General features: G+C 35.7%; 1 protein-coding gene across 1 annotated transcript in view; it reads right to left on the bottom strand.

Moving 5' to 3' along the window:
- Positions 1 to 18634, bottom strand: part of LOC128859585 (band 7 protein AGAP004871) — a 111072-nt gene that overhangs the window by 39537 nt on the left and 52901 nt on the right. The window contains exon 5 of the mRNA XM_054096520.1: positions 8055 to 8258. Coding sequence (XP_053952495.1) covers positions 8055 to 8258 — 204 coding nt within the window. The remainder of the gene's footprint in view (positions 1 to 8054; positions 8259 to 18634) is intronic.

The following is an 18634-nucleotide window of genomic DNA, read 5'->3' on the forward strand; positions in this document are numbered from 1 at the left end:
TTTAGTGCCACCTAAGTGCGTATTGTTACGATTTTATAGGTATGCAATAGTCGAGTTGTTTTTGCAAAAACTAAAAAACTACTTATATAGGCCAAAATCAGCGTTATTTCTGGGTACTGAACCCACCAAATTTTTTTGAGTTACAAGTCGAAAGTAGTTTCTCCGATTTTCGAAGTTGAATGAAAATAATACCTGTTTTCTATAGACACTAAAGTTAACGAAAATTAAAGAAATAACTAAATCGGAAAAGTTACTTTTTGTTACTGAAGTAAATTTCGAACTGAAAAATGCAAGCGATAAGAGAAGTTTTTAATCAAAGCAGATTGCAAAAAGTCGATAAAAACTATATAACAAAACTTGGGTGCACCGATTTCATTCGCAATCATTCCATATGCGCATACGTAAACTGTGCGCTTATTGCTTCATATAAATTTCAAGCGCAGATGCATATGCCCGTCTAAAAACCTCAACAAATACATATACCATACATGTACATGTATCTTGTTTTGCATAGAATATTCTATCGCAACATTTATTTTGCTGATTTGTGTTTATACTTGCAATCTAACCTTAAAAGTCCAAAGTTGCAACATCGTCCTTAAAGCAACTAAACTCGTACAGCATTTCTGTGACGTAGGTTTATTTCTTTTGTTGTTGTTCTACTTACACGTTGTGTTATAAAAATTGTGTCAAGTATGCGCCCATGCCCATACAACATGGCTAAAAGGCATTACACTTTGCACCTGAGGAAATCTTTTTACTTTGTATTCGTTTTTGTAGAAGTTGTAACGACGGCAAATAAATACTTTAACGAACATACATTTATAGAATTCTTTTTACAAATACATTGGGGTGTGCATTTCAATGGAAATATACCCAGCAGAGAAAATGCTGAAGGATCTAATAGGACTATGAATAAGTTCGTGCGGTTTTTTTTCGAAATTTGAAACTTTATTGACGTAAAATGGTTACAAATTTAATATTCAAAATATTGTCCATCGCTTACTACTACTTTTTCCCATCTTTCTGGCAATTCACGGATTCCCTTTGTGAAAAATTCGGTCGGTTTTGCCGCAATCCACGAATCGATCCATTTTTTGACTTCATCGTAATTACGGAAGTGCTGGTCAGCCAGGCCATGTTGCATCGATCGGAAGAGATAGTAATCGGATGGCGCAAGGTCTGGACTATACGGCGGGTGGGGTAGGACATCCCATTTGAGCGTTTCTAAGTATGTTTTGACCACTTGTGCAACATGTGGCCGAGCATTGTCATGTTGCAAAATAACTTTGTCGTGTCTATCGGCGTATTGCGGCCGTTTTTCTCGCAGTGCTCGGCTCAAACGCATCAATTGTCGTCGGTAGACATCCCCCGTAATCGTTTCATTCGGTTTCAGTAGCTCATAATACACAACACCCAGCTGGTCCCACCAGATACACAGCATAACCTTCAGGCCATGAATATTCTGCGCCGACGTCGATGTTGAAGCATGGCCAGGGTATCCATACGTTGCCCGACGTTTTGGATTGTCGTAATGGACCCACTTTTCATCGCCAGTCACAATTCGATGCAAAAAACCCTTTCTTTTGTGCCGTTGAAGCAGTTGTTCGCATGCCATAAAACGGCGTTCAACGTCTCTTGACTTCAATTCATACGGCACCCAATGGCCTACCTTTCGGATCATTCCCATGGCTTTTAAACGTTTGGAAATGGTTGATTGATCAACTCCCAAAGTTTTTGCAACCTCTTCTTGCGTTTGAGCCGGATCTTGATCGAGCAATTCCTCCAATTCGGTATCCATGAACTTTGGCGGCGCACCCTCGCGTTCTTCGTCTTCCAAGCCAAAATCACCACTTTTAAAGCGTGCAAACCACTTCTGGCACGTTCGCTCAGATAGAGCATGCTCACCATAAACTTCCACCAAGATACGATGACTTTCGGCTGCTTTTTTCTTCATATTAAAATAATGAAGAAGAATTCCCCGCAAAAACACATTATTTGGCACGAAATTCGACATTTTCAAGTGTGGTAAAAATATTGTTGTTTACGCTTCAAATAAAAAACTTATACTGACGTTTGTGCCTTACGACAGTAGCTCTCCAATGAATGTTTGGAAATGTGGATCGATGGAATAATAATCAAGTTACGCCATCTGTTGTAAAACCGAAACGAACTTATTCATAGTCCTATTAGTATCTAAGCGCACATACAAGGTAGCATGAAATTAATCGCCCTTTCGGGCAATTATTAATTTTTGTAACTGCAATATAGGTATAAACAGACAAGTAGTGGAACGATTAAAGGCCTAAATAAAGATTATCAGCACTGAAAATCATTTATTTGTATCTTTTAAAAATCCAAATATTACTTGGTACATTCATTTACTTTTCCTCAAGGATAATAGAAGTGCAGCCAGGGGCCCATTAGTACGTTACGTGATAATTTTATGAAATGGCTACTAGCAATTCGTTAGTGAGATGTAGTAACAAAGCCGCATGAGGAGTCTTGGTCTAAGCAAGAAATTGTGAAAGTTTTAGTTTAACTACTTAGACGCATTCAGCTTAAGCATCCAGAGAGCCTGGTGTCTGACTTGAGGCAAAGGGTCCGTAGCGCAGAACAAAACCCACTTTTTTCTGGCAGCAAATACTTTTTTGCTTGATGATGTGTTTAATAGAATACTTTGAATCGATCCTTCTGTGAGTTTTTCTTTTTGGCAAACGCTGTTAACTTCTTATTTGCCTTACAACAGCTGACTCGGGAAATACACGGAATCACTCAGTATTTGAATGGCTAAGTATGGTATATTATTTGCAAGTAAAGCTTAGAGAGGGGTGGAAGAATTCTTATTTTATATCTTTGTCACTCTACTCGTATACAATTTCGTATCCAATTTTAGCTGTGGCTTTGTCGGTTTCCTGTGAAAGCTTTTCACCGACAAAACGCAGGAGGGAAACCATTAGATAACAGTGAGATATTTATAGATGATGTGATTGTGTACACACATACTAGGATGGTCCAAAACAATCAAAAAATTTTCTTGATACCACACACTAAATTTGTTTTACAAGTATGGCCAAAACAATAATTTTATATATTTAATATTATTGCCCGTGCTGTCAACCCAAAAAAAATACCATTGAATTTGCAGGGCATAAAATTTGATATAAATTTCATTACAAATGTTTATTTAAAAAAAATGTTAAGTGGTTTTTATAGCATGAAAAAACTCTACCTGAAAGTACACTGGAATTTAAAAAATGTTCTCGGTGTTTTATTTTTTGCCATAATTTTTTGGACTTTTGCGTAGAGAAATTAAAAAAATTCACGAATTGAGTAATATCTATCTGTAAAGAGTTTGTAAGATAAGTTATTGGAAAGTAAACTTTAGGAGTTAGCATGAAGGATATTTTGTTCGCCATTTTATTGTATTCCTTTTCCCTATAATACCATTTATGGAAAAAAGAAGATTTCAGCACTTACTGTTGTTTTCGCTGTAAATTAAGATCTCGTAATAGATATGTAGTCGTGAATGTGTGGATGTTACCGACGATGTATCATCTTATTACATCTTCTGGTGTCTCTCAGGACAGAATTGTGAGCTCTTGGTTCTTTGGAATATTTATTAATGACATAGCTGAATGTTTCTTTGAGTTCCTTATATATGCAGACGACCTAAAATGTTGAAAACTATTGTACATTAAGCCCATCTGATTCATACAATTCTCAACCAGACTTCAATGCGTCGTGAGATGGTGTGACAAAAATCTAGTTTAAATAATTTTTAAGAAATGGTCTCATTTGTCGTTTTCTAAGTCAAAGCGTTATTTAATCTCTACCTCATATTTTAGACAGAAGCCCAGTTTAAATACTATTAAGGAAACTTCTGATTTGGCAGTAATCTTTGAATCCACTTATCAGTTTCCTAGTCATTTAAGTTTTGTTCTCGCAATTAGTATTCTACTCTTGCTTTCCTTCATTCGGTGTCACTTTAAAGTCACTATTTACCTCGTTCGTGCGGTCTATTTGGGGGCCATACCATCAGTGCCACATCAGTAGACTTGAACGTGTTCAAAAGAAGTTTTTTCTTTAAACTTCGCCTACTCGATTCCTTCATACAGCGCAAAATTTGCATTTTAAATTCTGGCAAAGTTGAATACGTATACTTTTACTCCGCTTCATTTCCGATTTTAAATATTATACAAATCCGACAGTTGACTCGCCATTAATCTTAGAGCACACTCCTTTTCATATACCTCAAAAAAATCTTCGGATTATAGATTTATTCTTCTAATCTACATGAGTGAATCCAATTCCTACTCTACATAGGTTTTCAAACGCAAAGAAGGCCTTGCTCTTACTCTGTTATCATCAGCTGGTAGCGCTTAGAATACTTTCAGTGCTCGCGTGTTTGTATCCATTTCGATGATATGACACAGCCAACGTAACCGCTGGATCTTTACTCGTTGCGCTATGTCTATGTCACCGTAAAGCTCACATATTGTACCATCGCCTCATCGCCTTAAACGATAACTTCTGCGCCATACAACAAGGCGTTCATGATGAGAGACTTATAAGGAGTTAGTTTTGTTCGTCGAGATTGTACTTTAGTACTCAATTGCCTACTTAATCCGAAGTAGCGCTTGTTGGCGAGAGGGAATCTCCGTTGGATTTAAGGGATAGCATTATTATCGGTGTTAATGCTGATTCCGAAACAAAGGAAGTCTCTAGGTAATATTTGAAATAGCGCTTAGTGTTTTTAAGTATTTTCAAAAATGCTAAAAATGAATTGCGAAAAATTCGAGTATTAGAAGTCTAAGATTTCTAACATCAACGCAAATCGCCTTCACGTAGTTAATAAATATAGCTTTGCGCAGTGCAACATTAATTTTCATTACTTGCCGCCATTTCATTACTTGAAAACAACAGGCGAATCGCAGCAAATTCTGCTCAATACCCTATATTAAACGAGCTATTATTTGAGTTCCCAAAACTTTTAAAGTTTCCGGCTTATTGACACCAATCCCGTCGCTTTTCTGACGGGGTTTCAAAATGAAATTAAAAATATTAAGTATTTTGCTGACATTTGTTCAATTTTCTTAATAAAATATTAGTACTGCTTCCTTCCTACTTCCTTTGATCATTACTCGTTTTATGTACATATATCAACTTAAAAGCACAGATTTCACAATTGGAATTTTATTGTTAGTTACTTGTATCTGCTACCAGAAAAAAATATTACATTGTATAACATTTATTTGAAGAAATATGAGTAATAGAATTTCTTTTTTTAAAACGATTAAGAACATAGACAGATAATTAATAACTTTGAAAAAAAGAAATATCCTTACCAAAGCCTGATATCAAATTTAAATTCCATTTTTTTTATTAGATTTTATAGTGCATCTTGCAGGCATAATTTCTGAAGGCTCGAAGATTTCATCTTGAGAAACATCTTATTTAAAAAGATATTTTTTCAATTTCATTTTGTAAGTCGAAAAACATTTAGGAAATTTGGAAGGAAATTTTGAATATTAAAAAGTAGAGTATTTAAAAAAAATATTTTGTGGGTTAAATTATGAAGATATTCAAATTGAAATACTGTATGATTTATGACCTTTCCAATGATATCCCATTTTTGTAATCTAAATTTATAACAGATTATTTAAATCTACAAATTTATTGCTTTACTTGATATTCGAATTGTATAGCCTATTTTGGTTGAAAAAAAACCATAAAAATCTATTACTTATAATAGGACGGCGAAAAAACCACTTCATTACTTAATGTAAAATAAACGAGCCGTTTACAATCATCTGTAAAAAAACTTTAACTAAACCAGAATTTTTTGCAAGAATGAATAGAGAAGTGCTATTTTATGAGTAATATTTGCTGCTTTTAATTCACTTCTTCTCTGCTCGCTATAAGAAAGTTTTATAAGTGAATGCAATAAAAATTTAGCGATGATGAAGCTTTGTAGCCGCTTAGCTAAGCGAGATGTTAAGTAAGTATAAGCAGGGATATTTTTTTTTATATTATAGTAATAATATCACATGACAATTTGAGCGACATGTGGTGAAGAGCCAGACACTTATCTCTTGACCGTCCTTGGCGAGATCGAACCATTTTGGACGCAATGATATAACTTAACAATTTGTCAAATCGGAAAAAAGCAGTGCTGCTAAATAACATGGAACGTTGGATTTAAGGGAAATTTCTTCCTTATCCACTATTCGCTAGGTGTTTGTGAATCAAAAGCAGCTGTGTTCCAATGGTCAATGATCGGGATGAAAATAAAAATTTCGCACGCAAATACAACAACACCGATATGATCCTGATACAGATTTGGTAAAATTTGTGATCTGTTCCGTTTGTTTTGCATTTCGTCGTTAGTTTGGCAGCACAGCCTTTTGTAATTGGTAGCACTGAATGCATACATAAATATGATCTTCATACAAATTGATGACATTTGAATATCGTTTTCGTGAAAATATATATTATTTATATGCCATTTCATTCTTCATTTTCAACGGTGTCATATTCCAAACAGCTAATTATTTTAGAGATAGAGTCCAGGTTAGCATTTGGTTTAGTTCTTGCGCAAGAATATAACGAATTTTTTATGGTGGTTCTTCTTCGCAGCAACAAAACAGAAGTTTTATATTAGTGCTGCCAACACATATAAAGGGAAAGTCATCATGATACTGAGTTGGATAACCCAATAAACACGCTAATTGTAGACTGAAACTAGAAGCACAAACAGTATAGTAAAAAAAGTAGTCAACGACGTTGAAGAGGTGATTATATTTGCTTATGTAGTTCTGTATTAAACAAACAGTTCTCCACGCTAAGAATTTTAGATGCAGATCGTATGGATGGAATTTTTTAAATCACTACTCCATAAAGGTAAAGGGTTTTTCAAAAGTGACGCCTAGATGTCAGTAGTGAAAAATTACTCGACGGCACCTTGTTTATTTATCATCTTTGACATTTGTCAAGTAGACAGTTGTACAATTTTAGAAGATAGAACAACGCGTTAAAATTATTGAAATTTGTAATGAAAATGGTTGATCTTTTAGAACGACATATGTAAGCTACGAGATTTTTTGGGCGGAAATAGTCGTATGGGTGGGTCGATAATTCAAAGGTTGGTGAACAAATTTCAAGAAAATGGTTCTGCCGGGGGAAGAAAAGGAACTAGCAGACCAGACTGTGGTTTTTTGAAAAGTATAGTCGATGTGAATAAGCCAGCAACGATTCCACAGCTAAAACAAGACACTTGGATCGAGATTGCTGAACTCAATGCGATAATGTGTGAGCGATTCCTTGAAAATTTGTATTCATGGTAGACAAGTAAATCATGTAATTTTTCACATAGTATAATTGTTGAGAGCCAGATTTTGAATAAAAATAATGAAATCTCAATCTAAATTTTTACATGTTTTACTTTATAATAAAATCTGTGTCTTTTGAAAACACAAATATGTAAACCCGTCCCTTTGTAACCTATTTGGCAATGGTTTTGAATCCAACACATTTCACAGCAGCGTATAACTTGTACATTTGTAATTTCCCTTAGTCGCGGTTGCACCTGTGTATGTACAAATTTACTTCTTTCAGCTACCATGCTCAAGTTGCCATTTGCTTTCCTCAAAAAATACCCTTCGTATGCCGCGCAGAATACACCAAAGTAAACGAACGGGTGTAGTTAAGCAACCTCTGATGTTTTACTTTGGTGCACCACACCACGTATACGCACCATTAGCTGCTGTTTGCAGCAGCTCATAAGCGACGATGTACTAGTAAGTATTTATGCAAAAGTATGTGTGTAATAATTCACATACATAAATACTCATTATGAATGGTAGAATGAAGAGTATGCCCGTACACCCATAAACACATACACACAATTATGTATGTGTGAGTGCATACAGGGTAACGTTGTGAGCGACAGTGATGCTGACACTAATACTGGTGCTGACGTTGATGCTAATGCTGATGCTTAATGCTTGATGCTGAAAAAACGAAAAGTTAACATGGAGTTAGGTGTGACTCACCTGCATTGTGCCGGAAATTGTCATTCGTTCGCTGAGTATCTCATGCAAATGCCGAGTTCCCATTGTGTTTCGTAGAGTAGTCTGTGCCAAAAGTCTGGTCGAATGGTGAGCGTTCTCCACGTTCGCTATAGAAACTGTCGCATTGGAAACGCGATAATAAACCACTGCATCCACCGAGACGGTGACGCTATCCTTTGTCAGAACCTACAAAGTGCAGTGGGTGGTGGGTTTTTTGTTTGTTTGCTTGTTTGGTTGTTTGCTTTCTTATTTATTTGTCTGTGTTCTTAATATTCTCGTATTTTTTCCCATTCAAAGGATATAGGTAATTTTTAAATTTGTTTGCTTTCTTTTCCTTCTCTTCAACTTCAACTTCATTTTAATTTTTAGTTTTTATTATTTTAACGCGCGTTTGTGTTTGTGTGTATGTATGTGTAGTTTAGTGAGAACTTTAAAGATAGTTACATACATACATAGAAATAAGCAAATGTTGCTCATTTTTGGCCTGTTGAAGTTTTCCCTTTCATAAATTTACATACAAGCACAACCTACTCATAAGATATATATATATACATATATTTGTATACATAGGTGTGTGTGTCCACATGTGTGCATGTATGCATGGGCGACTACTTTTTCGGTTGCATTTACTGAGCTGAGTGCACATTTTCATTTTCATTTGCATTTTTTATTTTGCATTCTTGCTTTCGATTCTACATATATTTACACACACACTTACAAAGTGCATTACTTGTAAGGCCTACTATACATACATATAACATTAATGTGTTTATTTTTTATTTACTTTTTTTCGTATAAGCCCGGAATTTTGTACATATATGCATGTTGGTTGGTGTGCACCTTCCGCGCTTACTTGCAAATCGTAAAAATCAAAGAAATGCGATTTTGCTTTCACTCGCATCAATTTGCGGGACAACGAAAACAAGTAGAAATACGATATGATTTTGTGGTGCGAAAAGCATTGCCAAGACACAACATTTAATAAAAACATATATACAAAGACATATATAAATGTGTGTATGTACTTACATACCTACTTTCCTATACAATGAGCTAACATATCACAGAGGGCCAGAAGGCATCTAAAAGCGGTCAAAAGTCAACTTAGAACTTTTACATTCGAGTACCGGGTTTCGGGTCGCTATATTAGATTCAGCATTTAAAATTTTGAAAATACTTTCCTTAACTACACTTAAATTGTAGCCTTAAGATTTCTTCTCCAATACACTCCGTTGCAAAATTATAAGCACACCGTTCGGAGTCGGCTTGAAACTGTAGGTCCCTCCATTTGTGGAATAACATCAAGATAAGACGCACACCACAAATAGAAGGAGGAGCTCGGCCAAACACCTAACAGAAGTGTACGCGCCAATTATTTATTTTTTTTTTTTTAGTACAGTTTGGTTGAAAAGTATTGGAAGTGACTACTAGATCAGGTGGTAAGTCAAAATTTATACGCCATTTTAATATTTAGTTTTCTGTTTGAACCATAAATTAATAGTACAAAATGTGGCAGCCAGTTTAATGTGCGCACATTTGAACTTTCCTTATTTCCATTTTAGGAAATAGTTCTTGAAAAATGGTGCAGCATACACAAAAAAAATGGCTGTATAAATACGTAAATTCTGCATACTGAAAATAGTGTCATTGCTACTTCACACACTTTATATCCATACACCAAGACAGAATCATGTTAAATACCACAATTTAAAGGTATGATAAAAATATAGTAAGCGAGAACAGCTTTAGCATTTTTGACGTTTGAAACCATTTAGACTCACACTCTCATATTCAGTGTTTATTTTGGGATTTTTATTTTTAGAAATCAAAAATATGTACAAAAACTTAGTTACTCAATGCCGCAAAAGTTAAAACAATTTTGAAACACTGATTTTACTCGTAGTAGTCATGCTGGCGACAAAAAATTATCACCGCAGTGCGTTACCTAGGGCTCTAATTGAGCTTATATTTAGTATTTTCGACAATACGTAGTAAGGCGAGTGTCAGAACTGATGATTTTGTGACAAGGACAATTTTTATTTTTATCCAATAAGATTTAATTCATCGGTTTTAAATATAAAACTGTGCTTTACAATGGAAACAAAAAGAAGAGTGATTGGACCTGACGAGAGGATCATAATAAAATGTGTAAAAAGGGCTAAAACTGTTCACAAATAGAAAGAACAATAGGCAGGGCATGAACAGCAGTTCATACAATAATTCAAAATTCAATACTATGCATTATAACTTCAAGTATTATAGGGTTTTTGTAGAAAGATGTAAAGACAACTGCTTTAAAATGAAATACGAAATGAAGAATAAGTTTCAAAAATCTATTAGTTTTTCAACTTTCAGAAAAGTCACAAGAAAATCCGGCTATCATGTTGGGCTTGCTAGGAAGAAGCCTGCTATATCTACCTAATAAATAGACAAAAATGCATTTCTTTCAAAAATGGGCATGCACAAGTCTCCAGAATTTTGAAAAAGGATTCTTTCTTCGGATGGAAGCAAATTTTGCTTTTTTGGTATCTAAGGTAGAAAAATTGTGTAGAGGGCATCTATTGGGTCTGCAACTATGTAATTGCGGATTTCACTCATAGATGGCATCACTTGATATTCATCAAAAGAAGGTTTTGTTATCATCAATTGTTACCATATAATTGCCTACTTTGAGCTTTTACCGCCCAACCGAACGATCAATTCTGATGTCTACATTTAACAACTAACGAAATTATACAATGCAGTTTAAGAAAAGCGGCCAGAATTCACTAATCGAAAAGGAATTATATTCCATCATGACAATACAAGGCCACACACATCTTTGGCCACTCGGTAAATATTATTGCCACATCCAGCATATAGTCCTGACCTTGCACCATCTGATTACTTTTCGTTTCGATCTTTACAAAACTGCTTGAATGGTTAAAATTTCAATAATGATGATGATGCCAAATCGTACTTGATTCAGTTTTTTGCTAATAAAAACCAGAAGTTTTATGAACATGGGATTAGGATGCTGCCTGAATGATGGGAAAAGGTCATTGATCAAAATGGGCAATAAATTCCCACTGGTGCCGTGGGAAAACTGCAGTTTTTTGATTTAACAATGGATATTAATTTGGATATTAAAAAAATGAAAACAAGGAATTGAGAAGGTGGGGTTGTCAATTGAATACTGCTTTCAACGAGACCATGACCCGAATGCTTGGGGTCATAAATTAAAGGAGTGGTTTCTCAATAATGTCCCTCCACAATCGCCAGACACTTATAAGCGCTTCTGGAAAAAATGTAAGGAAACACCAAATTGCAAAGAGGCATTGAAAGATGTGCCAAAAGTGGAGGAAAATTATTGTCCAAGAGGCTACTAAATTGGTAAACTCTATGCAAAATAGACTAGATAGACTAATTTTTTATTAGTTTTGAGACCTAGAAATGGAATACCCAGGAGGCAAAAATCAACATTTTCGACACCTGCTCTTCTGTGCTTTTTATTGAGGTCAAAAAGCTACCGAAGCAGACCGAGACATTTGCGACGCGTATGGAGAAGGTCTCGTAGGCGAGTCTACACCACGGAAATGGAATACAAAGTTCAAAACTGGCGAAGGCCTTGTGAATTCGATGAAGAACGTCTCAAATCAATTTTCAAGGGGAACGGGGTATTGAATTGCGGAAAAAATGAACTGCGATCATGAAACGATTCTCAATCACCTTTATACAATGGATTTTTCCGAAAAAATGGAACGAGCCCAACGAAAAAAAAACAAAGAAAGTCGCCTTCAAATTGCTTCTCAACATCTCGCCCGCTATCTAGCAACCCGCGGCCATAAACAGCGCTGTTTGCTCCGAATGGGGCAAAACAAAAAATTGTGGACTACAAATAGAGAGAGAGTTTCTACCTTATTAGATTCTTATCATGATTTAGTTTATTATTATAAAAAATTTGAAAATAAATAGATAAATAAAATAAAAATGAAATAAATTTGAAATGAAATAGTTAGACTGATTAATAATTTTTTTGATTTTTGTGTTTCAGATAAATAGAAGGCCAAAATGGACAACATCGCCCATTTTTAAATTATTAAAATGAAATTTTATTTTTCATTTTTGTATGTAAAAGAAGTTAAATAAAAAGCCTAAACAAGTTTAAACATGGTTTTAAATTTTTTTATTGTAAACAAAAATGCCTTAAAATACGCTACATTTTCGAGCTCTAGACTAGAGGTGGAGAACTATCGATAGTTTGCGCCATCGATATTCGACGATAGTTAATTTTGAACCATCGATAGTGTCGATAGTGCCATCGATAGTGTCGGTAGCGCCATCGATAGTATAGCCCGACAAACAAATTTATTTTAAATGAATATAAGAAAATTATAGTTTATTTTAACCAAAAGTTACGGTTCAAAAATAAAAGAATGTTAACATTTTTTTTGTGAGTCGGGTTCGCCTCTCTGATATTTGGCCCGCCTTGTTGAAAGTTCTTTCGGATTCTACGGACGTAGCGGGAATGCAAAGATACAGGGTGGCGCACGAATCGTGCTACAAAAACAAAACGTAATAACTTTTTTTCTGTGTGAGTAATCGGCTTTTTTTCTTTTTTTATTTTGCAGATTAGTATTTAGATTTACAAAAAATGGAGGCTTGGGATACCGAAAAGAGGATTTGGATAGTGCAGCGGTAGCATGCTTTCCAAAGGGTATTTAGGCGGGAGTTTGGCGGCACTCCCCCGAGCAGATGGACCATTATTAGGCTGGTGAACATGTTTGCTGAATCTGGAAGCATCGCACGCAGACCGTACCATCGAGATCCCCATGTTCGGGTCGAAGCCACAATCGCGGCTGTAGCATCGTCAATTCAGGCAAATCCAAGAGTTTCGACTCGTAACTTGTCGGCGCAAATTGGAGTTAGCAGACGGTCATTGCAGCGGATAGTTCATGATGACTTAAACTTGTTTCCGTACAAAGTTCAAATCACAAGCAAATTAAACCCTCTGGATTTGCCTATTCGCCTGGAATTTTGCCAAAAAATTATTGAAATGGCCGAAGAAGACAACAACTTCATAAATTGCTTGTTTATGTCTGATGAGGCCCATTTTGATCTAAACGGCAATGTAAACAAGCAAAATTGCCGTATATGGAGTCAATCAAATCCGCAAATACTCCATGAGATGGAACTGCACCCAGAACGAGTCACAGTGTGGTGCGCAGTTTCATCAAGGTGCATTGTCGGGCCATACTTCTTCGAAGAAAACGGTGTAACAGCGACTGTAAATGGGGCCGTTATTTAAACATGTTGAAGGAGTTTTTTTATCCAGAACTGCGGCGAAGACGTATCCCTTTTAACAGCATTTGGTTCCAGCAAGATGGAGCAACTGCACATTTAGCCAGACCGGTTATGGAGGAGCTCCAACGAAAATTTAGAAATAAATTGATATCCAGAAATTCCACTTTCCGCTGGCCCCCAAGGTCACCTGACCTCACTGCACCAGATTTTTTTTTATGGGGTTATCTCAAACAAGAGGTGTATAAAGCAAAACCAAGTAATTTGACTGAATTGAAGCAGTCCATCACAACAATAATTGAGGCGATCCCGACTTCAACCCTTCAGTGCGCAATGAACAATTTTCTCATCAGGTGTCGCATATGCGTGAATGAGCATGGAGGTCATTTACGTTCCATTATTTTCAAAACTAATTAGTTACATAAAATAAAATTGAATTATCTATACAATAAAAAAACAAAAAGTTAAATACATTGATTAGAAAAAAAGTTATTACGTTTTGTTTTTGTAGCACGATTCGTGCGCCACCCTGTATTTGCAAAACAGCCTTTCAATATAGGGAAATTCAGTTTGATTCACCTGGAAAAAAATAATATATTTAATTATATAGAACTTAGAATTCGTTTTTTAGGCATACCTTCATCCATAACAGAGGGTCCATATCTTGAGCGGCAATTGCCCTCTCCAGATATTGCCTTTTAGTCACGATTGCATCCACTCGTGAGTTTCCAACTTTGTTCATCGATCGCTCACCCAAAAAATCAAACAAAGAGTCCTGGGAACTTGTATCCGGTGCGACGGGCAGATTAATTAGGGACTCTTTGACGGGGTATTTTGCTAGTTCATTTTCAAAAAATGTTGCTGCTAGTCCAGCGTTTGAGCTGTGTTGAAATCCATTTTTTTTAAAGCGTGGATCCAATAGCGTAGCCATCATGCAGACTGTCCTTTGCTCATATATGGAAAGGCGTTTCTTTATTGACTCCATTAATATTTTTGTCATAGTTTTTCCTTGCAAAGGTTGTAGCAGAGGTGAAACACTATCGATTTTGCGGAAAAGTCCATATGCCATGCGTATAATTAGCGATATGGTTACATACTTTCCACCAGAAATTTCTCACTTGCTTGCTGAAAGAAAGCCAATACCTTTTCAATATCTTTTAGCGCAAGTATTTCCTCAGCAGCAAATGGCTGCGGTGCATTTGTCGTTGATAATAAGACTTTGGCAATGGCATCGTTCGTTTCTAAAATACGCTCAATCATGAAATAGAAACTATTCCATCTAGTGGGTGTTTCTTGCAACAAAGTATACGCCGAGACTTCTTGAGCTAATTTAAATTTTTCATTCGCTATAGTGCTTTTTTTAAAGAATCGAACAATTGATTTGCTCTTAGTAAATAAGTCTTGAAGTACTACGTCATCAACTTTTAAAGCATCTTGCACCACCAGATTAATAGTGTGCGCACAGCATGGCAAATTGCTAATTTGCAATATTTCACATGATTTAAGCATGGAGCTGGCATTATCTGTTACAATGCCTACCGTTTTATTGAGGATGTTCCAATCAATAAATATTTCTCGCAATGTATCTGCAATGTTTTGCGAACAGTGATTAGTTGTGCTTAACAGTTTTTTCGTAGCCATTGATGCTGTTTTTAATTCGTGATTATAAACAAAATGACCCGTCACAGTCAAAAAACTAGCATTGGCACTTAATGTCCACAAGTCACATGTAATAGCTATATCCGAAACATTTTGAAGTATTACTGATAACTTGGCAGAGGTTTCCTTGAAATAATTTAACATAAGCACATCTCGTAAGTGTGTCTTGCTCGGCAGTTTGTAACTAGGATCCAATACCTGAGTGTATTGTACAAACCCTTCATTTTCTACAATATTGTAGGGCTGCACATCTTTGGCAACCATCTCAGTTAAGGCTTTGTCAATGTCCGTTTTTCGCTTAGAGTTCGAATCGTACAAGACTTTTTTTTTGAAGTAGGACTCTACAGAGTTCATTCTCGATCTGCAACTGCTGCTTGTAGACGCAGTGTCGTTCCTTTCAGCACCTACAGCTCGTGTGCTAGAATCTGGTTTTTTTAATTTCCAAGCCAGAATGAAACCTTTTCAAGTGGTCGTGCAGGTTTGACGTATTGCCGCTTGTCTTGTATTCTTTGCCGCAGTCAAGACATTTTGCAAATTTTTTGTCGTCGGACCTCTTGAAATACTTCCAGGCATAGGAAATTTTACTTTTTTTTGTAATACTCTGTCTGTCTGGTTCAGAGTCAGCACTATTGCACTCGCAGTCCTGCGTGTCGATAGTTGAGGGGAACCCTCGACGTTTACCTTAAATTCCACACATTGTAGATCAAAATACGTATGTATAATATATTAAACATACCTATTTTTAAAAAGCGCTCCATATCATCTATTTTTTCTTCTTGGAAATTGCTGATGCAGAACAAGCGCGAACAATTTTTTTTGGCGATGTGAGACGCCTGCTATCGATGGCACCATCGATAGTGGATGGCCCACTATCGCAAGTGTCTGCCGCTATCGATTGTGGCTCGATAGCGCCCAACCATCGATAGTGTCGATAGTGCCATCGATAGTTTTCCACCTCTACTCTAGACCACCGGGCTGCTTAGTGCACGCAAAGAATGCGTTTATTATTATCATTACTTAGTGAAATGTGGATGGTCGAAACAAAAATATGTGATGTACTGCGGCTTATGTCGAGCCAATCAAGTACCCCTTTGTCGTTGCCGATGGCAATACTGTCTCAAGCCAAGAATATTTTTTGATGTGTGGCGAAGACACAATATTAAGGCAAGATATATTCAAGGTAGCACTTGAAGAGAAGTTTGAATATGTGCACACCTTCTTTGAGTATAGTTTTCTTGCAGTTTGCAGAACATCAATACCATGAAGTACTTTTAGAGAAAATATCAGGCTTAAAGGGCACGGTTAACGTGCATTAACATCTCGGCGGAGGGACGGTTACACAAGCCAACAGCAGAATTTATGGCAATTTTGGAGAAGTTAAGTTCCATTTTTGTACTGTTTAGTATCGATTATTTAATTGAACCGCCGGGTTCTGTGGGAAATGTTCTTGAAAGTAGTAAACGTAACAAGTTTAGATGCAAAAAATTTGAAAATATTTGTTCTGGACAGTGCGTACTTTATTTAGGATGCGCTTTTCAAACAATAACTTAAAATCGACAAAAATTTAAAGCGTTTCCCAAAAAAAAAAAAAAATGAAAAAAGCTATATAATCTTTGTTGATGCTTTAAAGTGAAGCTGCCATCTCCTTTGTATCCTATCATTATACTATGATCTGGACACACAAATTACATTATATTAATGAAGTTGGCTTGCCAATGTACTATATTTTTTTTGCAATGCAAATAACCGAATTTTGTACGGTCCTTTATGCAGCTTGGGTTTTTTTGAGTTTAGATATGATCGTGGATGCATTTAAGCTGGCTTTCAAGAAGCACAACTGTACCAGAAATCATTGACCAGGTGCATGATATTGTTTGCAAAAAAAAAAGTTTGTCTAAGCGTGAAATAGCTGATATCATAGACATCTCAATTGAACTAGTACTAAATACTTTACATCAGCAATTAAATATGGAACAGCTCTTCGGAAAGCTCTTCAACCAAAAGTTGTGCAATAGTATTTCATAGAGGTCTCAAAAATCATTACAGAGGTAGTGCCACATTATCGGGGCATCATTGAAATACCCTTATTTAATCCGTTCCCTTCAACTTGAATCAAGAAAACTGTTTTAGTTAAACAATTCGAACATTTATTTTTGCTTTTATCGAAAAAGTGGATCTAAGTTTTTAATATACATTGTAGAAAAAATATCAAAAGCGTTTGAAGTAGTTTGAACCATTAAATAATTTTGTTTCGAGTCATTTACGTTGTCGCGACAATCACCTGATACAAAAAAAGATTTATTATGGTGTACCATTTCCACACGTATTTTGAAATCAATTTGCTAAATTAAAAAAAAAAATTGTTTACCCCTTTAATACTTACAGGTCTACAGCTTTTGTTAAACTGCAGTGTAAGCTTGTAAGCTCTGCATATTTTATATTAGTTGCTTGCATGTTAAGGAGAGAGAGAGAGTACCTACTTTTACAGTGGGAACTATTTAAAAAAGTAAAACAAATTAAAAATAATTGAAGATCACATCGTAAGACCAAATGGCAAAATAAATATCATTTTTGGCAGAAAAGTACACCGTAGACAATCTACTATTTAAGATTACACAAAACTATGAAAGTAAGCATATTTTTGATACCTCTGGAAGAACGCCAACCTACTTCGTGATAAGATCTAGGCCGGTAAACATAAGTCCAGGTCGTAATTTTATCATCAATTTCCCTAATTTAAATGTTTAAAAATCCTTGAATATCAACTTTCAACCATTTCGGATGATATTCTAAGTTTTGATCGTTTTTGCATGCTTTTGGCCCATAGTGCATACTTTTACTCATATTAACATACCCTCGTATTTATTGAGACCGCAACTGTTTGCTGCCCGACAACATAACCTCACCCCATAATAACGACAAAAAGGATACTGCCGGGCACGCGTTTTTTAAATATTTATTTTGCCTTCCATAAATATTAACGCAATGATTTCTGAGTTGATTTATGCACATGCGCTTGCTTGATGTGTGTTTGTTAATGTATGCAGAGTATATTAAATTCTTAAAATTAAATTTTTACAAATGTGATGGAAAAAAAAATTTACTTTACAACTATGCAACATTGCATAAAGCCGAGTACTTAGAAATTGTAGCACTTTTTTAAGTATTATTCCTGTTTTATTTCGTCTCATCAATGAAGACGACGAGAATGTACATGTACTGGGCGACCAAGAATATAATCCTATGCCCCGATCTGAGACCCAAATGTCCGAACTTGAACTTCCGAAGTTTTAATTTTTTTGCTAGAACTCACTTACGATTAATTACAATCACCTGTGTTCATAATAATATCAGTGCAAGATATTGCAAAGTTTTAACTCTTAACTTAAAGCCGACCGCGAACGGCTAACAATTTCTTCTTTTATTTGACTAGCCTTTCCATTCACAAATAACCTCGGAGGTTTGCCATTAACAGCTATTTAAAAAATTCTTTTTATGATTTTGTTTTTCGTGCCCGGGGTTTTCAACCTCTGCACTTCCGATGGTAGTCACGCACCAATCTATTAGGCTGCGGTCTACTGCATACCTAGAGTTTTCCTAAGAACTCTGACTAAAAAGTTTGA

Source organism: Anastrepha ludens, chromosome 4, assembly GCF_028408465.1.
Source record: "Anastrepha ludens isolate Willacy chromosome 4, idAnaLude1.1, whole genome shotgun sequence".
In the NCBI taxonomy this organism is placed as follows: domain Eukaryota; kingdom Metazoa; phylum Arthropoda; class Insecta; order Diptera; family Tephritidae; genus Anastrepha; species Anastrepha ludens.